The sequence below is a fragment of the Notothenia coriiceps genome, unplaced genomic scaffold (assembly GCF_000735185.1).
Source record: "Notothenia coriiceps isolate Sejong01 unplaced genomic scaffold, NC01 NC01_scaffold00004387, whole genome shotgun sequence".
NCBI classification, from domain to species: Eukaryota; Metazoa; Chordata; class Actinopteri; order Perciformes; family Nototheniidae; genus Notothenia; species Notothenia coriiceps.
Genome location: NW_011337088.1, coordinates 1 through 3,607, shown reverse-complemented (window position 1 = coordinate 3,607; position 3,607 = coordinate 1). Strand labels below are relative to the sequence as shown.

The following is a 3,607-nucleotide window of genomic DNA, read 5'->3' as shown; positions in this document are numbered from 1 at the left end:
TGGGGCTGTGCCTGCCCCTAATGACCAGTCGCCACTGGGTACAACCCACTACCCCTGTGATGAAGGGTGTGTTAGTGTGAAGTTGTAGTCTTGTCTTACCTCATGCTTGCACTAACCCAGGTGTCTCTCCTCCTGCAGGTGTGGTTCGCACCGGGCTGTCCCGTCACTGCAGTCTGTGGCAGAAGGTGTTCATCGAGCTCATCGCCCGGCTGCTGTTCCTGGACCCGGAGGCCGGCGCTCAGACCACGCTGCACTGCTGCCTCCAGGAGGGCATCGAACCTCTGAGCGGGCGCTACTTTTCCTGCTGCGCCGTGCAGGAATCATGCCCGAAGGCCCGGGACGACGCCGTGGCCCAGAAACTGTGGGAGGTCAGCGAGAGGCTCTGTGGAATCTCTTAAAACACTTGCTGTAAATGGATTGTTAAGTCCAGGAGGGATCAAAGTAAAAAAACTGTTCACTCTGTCTTTGTTTTCCCGCCCTTTTGGTTTTCTTCCCGCCTTTTTGTGATTGTTTGCCCCGCCCTGATTCTACTTCCCCAGCTCTGTAATTTTTTTGTTATTAGTTCTGTGTGTACATACGCCTCTCTTTCCCAGAGTTTTTCTGGGCGTTGATGTTTACCGTGGTTCTACTCATCAATGTTTCATCGATGTTTCTATGTTTCCTTTCGGCTGTTTCCCCTCTGGACTCGCTGCCTGCCTGTTTTCCTCGTGCCATCCCATTTTGTGTCTTCTTTAGTTGTGCTGTTTATCTTTTGTTTAGTGTTACCTTGCCTGCTCTCTTAGTTTCTTGTTTACCTGTGTTTACTCTGTTATTCAAGTATTTTCTGTAAGACTTAAGTCAAATTGCCTGTACCCATGTCATGATATAAATTGGTTCAAAGTTTTGCTGTGTAGCATCTTTTATTTACAGTATTCCTCCCCTCTGGGAACACATGCTGTTATATATTGTCTGTTTATTGCACTCAGTAAATTGATCACGATCTGACTTATTTGCTGCTGGTTCACTTTAATATTAACTTATAAAGGGGAACTCATGAGTCTGTAGTACAGAATGTTGCCTTTATAGGGACCTTACTGGACAAGACATTTTTATCTCCTGTGGTATTCATCTATTATGCTAATGTAATATATTTCACACGGTAAAAAGAGTCTTTACATGTTTGGCTTAGAACCTATTTTGTTAATCATTAATGAATTGAGGTTCTTATTAATATGTTTTAATAATAAGGTTTGAAATCCAGGACTTAAAAATATTAAAATAAGTGACAAGAAGTTTTTGCCAGAAATTGCTTGTAAAAAAACAGACTAATTCAGTTCTGAATATTATTCACAAGAATTACAGTACAGTAAGAGATCCAACGTGTTTTAATGAATCTTAGTGTCTCAGGTTTTATCAGGAAAGTTAACAAAAGATTCCCCGTGACTGGTAACAATTATATCATCTGATTATTTATTGATAATGTAAAGGTGATCATGTGAGCAGGGAGCATGTGCTGCAGCCAGAAACTTACATTATTAAAACAATTATGAAATCACAAAAACATTTTTAACATTAACGTCAGATTTATTACCCCACATAGTACCTGCAGGCAGAGAGAGAAGGAAGGAGAGACTTGAATTCAATACTGAAGCGTTAACATCAGTGAACAAATTAAACAGTGAACATATCGCTGGTTCAGAGAAGCTGCTTGTTCACGGCGCCATCTGGTTCGTCTTCGGTCCTCTCTTCTTTAAAACCCTATCCATGCAAAGAGAACAAATGCATCAGTTAGCCAAAACCCAAAGTCTTGCTCTAAAGAACAAATGGAATATGTAAGATCACTGACATCATCCTGCTGTTAAAGAGACCTCTGATCTTATCTACAGTACTGACCTTTGACCTTGAGAATCACCATTCTCCTCCATATGACGTCTCCGTCCCTTTCGACGGTGCATGTGTATTTACCGCTGTCTTCATGACTGGGGTTAATCAGGGTCAGACTGAGATCTCCAGCTTGCAGGGGGTTTTCCCTCATCTTTGTGCGGCCTCTGTAAGAGTCGTGCTGCACCTCAGACATGTCTTGGCCATTCTGATACACATGGACTGTCGAGGAATTGTATAACTCGAAACGTTTCCATTTCACCGTTGCATCTGCAGGCAGCCGAGCTCTGGTTTTGAAGGGCAGTGTGACATATTTAGCCCAATCCCCGACCTCCACCACCTCCTGGGGGACTAAAAGGGAAAACAGACCCTCAATTACAAACAGCATCGTTGGTGATACCATCTGATTTCATATAATTTAAGTCCATTAAATGGATAAATGGCTAATGGCTATCAGTGGTTATTAATGTCCTAGATAAGGATGAGAATGGGCCGGTACAGAATGTGTGGTAGTGTATGTATGCAAGTAGGAATGTCTACTTAAAATGTAACCATGATAATCAACCTAATTTTTAACGCCTGGTTTTGGTGATAGATCTTAAACTGAAACCAAACAGAATTAAAACTCTTTGGGAATGGGAGACGAGGTGTATTATGTGGCAGTGCGGCCATTTTTGGAGGATATAGTCTATTAGGGATCGACCGATACGGCTTTTTCAAGGCCGATACCGATTATTAGTAATCAAGGAGACCTATAACCGATATTTGGAAACGATATACATTTGCAGTAAAATCAGAAAATCTTGATGTCAAAATGTAGAATAACACAACTTCTTTGAAATGCCTTTTTATATTTAATGAACTTTTCAACATCTTAAAACTGGTTTCCTCTCTGTGACCCTGAGTAAAGTAAATGAAGTAAAAATTAAATAAAAACTACTAAAACTTGTTCTGAACTTCTGATATTTGAGTCTCACTCATTTAGTAGTCCCAATTCAGCAGCACCAGATTGTGGTGCAGAAAGCAGAGTTGCTGCGAGGCTCCACTTGCAGCCATCACAGTCCCAGTCTTCCCAGTGCGTCACAGTTTCTCCGCTGCGAGACGCTAGAACCAAAGTTGTTTCAGCAATTTGATTTAAAAAAGGCCGATACCGATAATCTGTAAAATGCGGAATATCGGTCTCGATAATCGGCCAGGCCGATAATCGGTCAAGCCCTAGAGTCTAGCAAATGCAGCAGCAGTCCTTAATGAATAAACTACATGCGAAAGATAAATGTATTTACAAAGGGAAACTCTTCACTGAAGCAGAGGAGTATTACAGGTCAGTCAACAGGTTGCGATCAGTAGTATCCTTTAAAGATGGCCGGCTTGCTGTTGATGACGTTACATTCTCTATAACAGCAGCAGCGGCCTACACTCTCTGGTATCTAAAATACTGACCATTGACTCGGAGGTCTTTGGTTTTCAGTGGTTCTTCCTGCATCTTTGTGCGATCGCAATAAAACTCATCCTGTCTGACAAGATGGTTGTTACCGTTATAATATTTGTGGACCCTCATTGGCTCGAGGGCACAAGGACTCCACTCCACGGTGACGTCTTCAGGCAGAGGGGCCATGGATTTGTAAGGAAGTCTTTCAAAGCACACCCCCTCTTTCACCGCTGCAGAAGAGACTGAGAGGAAAACAAACAACAGCATCAGCAGCACGAACACACAAACTGTGATCTTAACAGGTCCTGTAACAACATA

At 42.4% G+C, this 3,607-nt stretch overlaps 1 protein-coding gene across 1 annotated transcript; it reads right to left on the bottom strand.

Moving 5' to 3' along the window:
• Positions 1–1,349: 1,349 nt before the first annotated feature.
• On the bottom strand, positions 1,350–3,534 carry LOC104942246 (butyrophilin-like protein 2). The gene is made up of 3 exons (XM_010767449.1): positions 3,301–3,534; positions 1,873–2,211; positions 1,350–1,737 (listed from the first exon to the last, which is right to left on the bottom strand). Exons 1-3 carry the CDS (start codon positions 3,473–3,475, stop codon positions 1,730–1,732), a joined length of 522 nt encoding a protein of 173 aa, XP_010765751.1. The 5' UTR covers positions 3,476–3,534; the 3' UTR covers positions 1,350–1,729.
• Between the last annotated feature and the right edge of the window lie 73 nt (positions 3,535–3,607).

Excerpts from the sequence above, each read along its gene's own strand:
- LOC104942246 (XM_010767449.1), bottom strand. The coding sequence starts at position 3,475 with ATGGCCCCTCTGCCTGAAGACGTCACCGTGGAGTGGAGTCCTTGTGCC. Across the intron at positions 2,212-3,300 it reads CAAAGACCTCCGAGTCAATG|TCCCCCAGGAGGTGGTGGAG; the intron begins GTCAGTATTTTA and ends TTTCCCTTTTAG.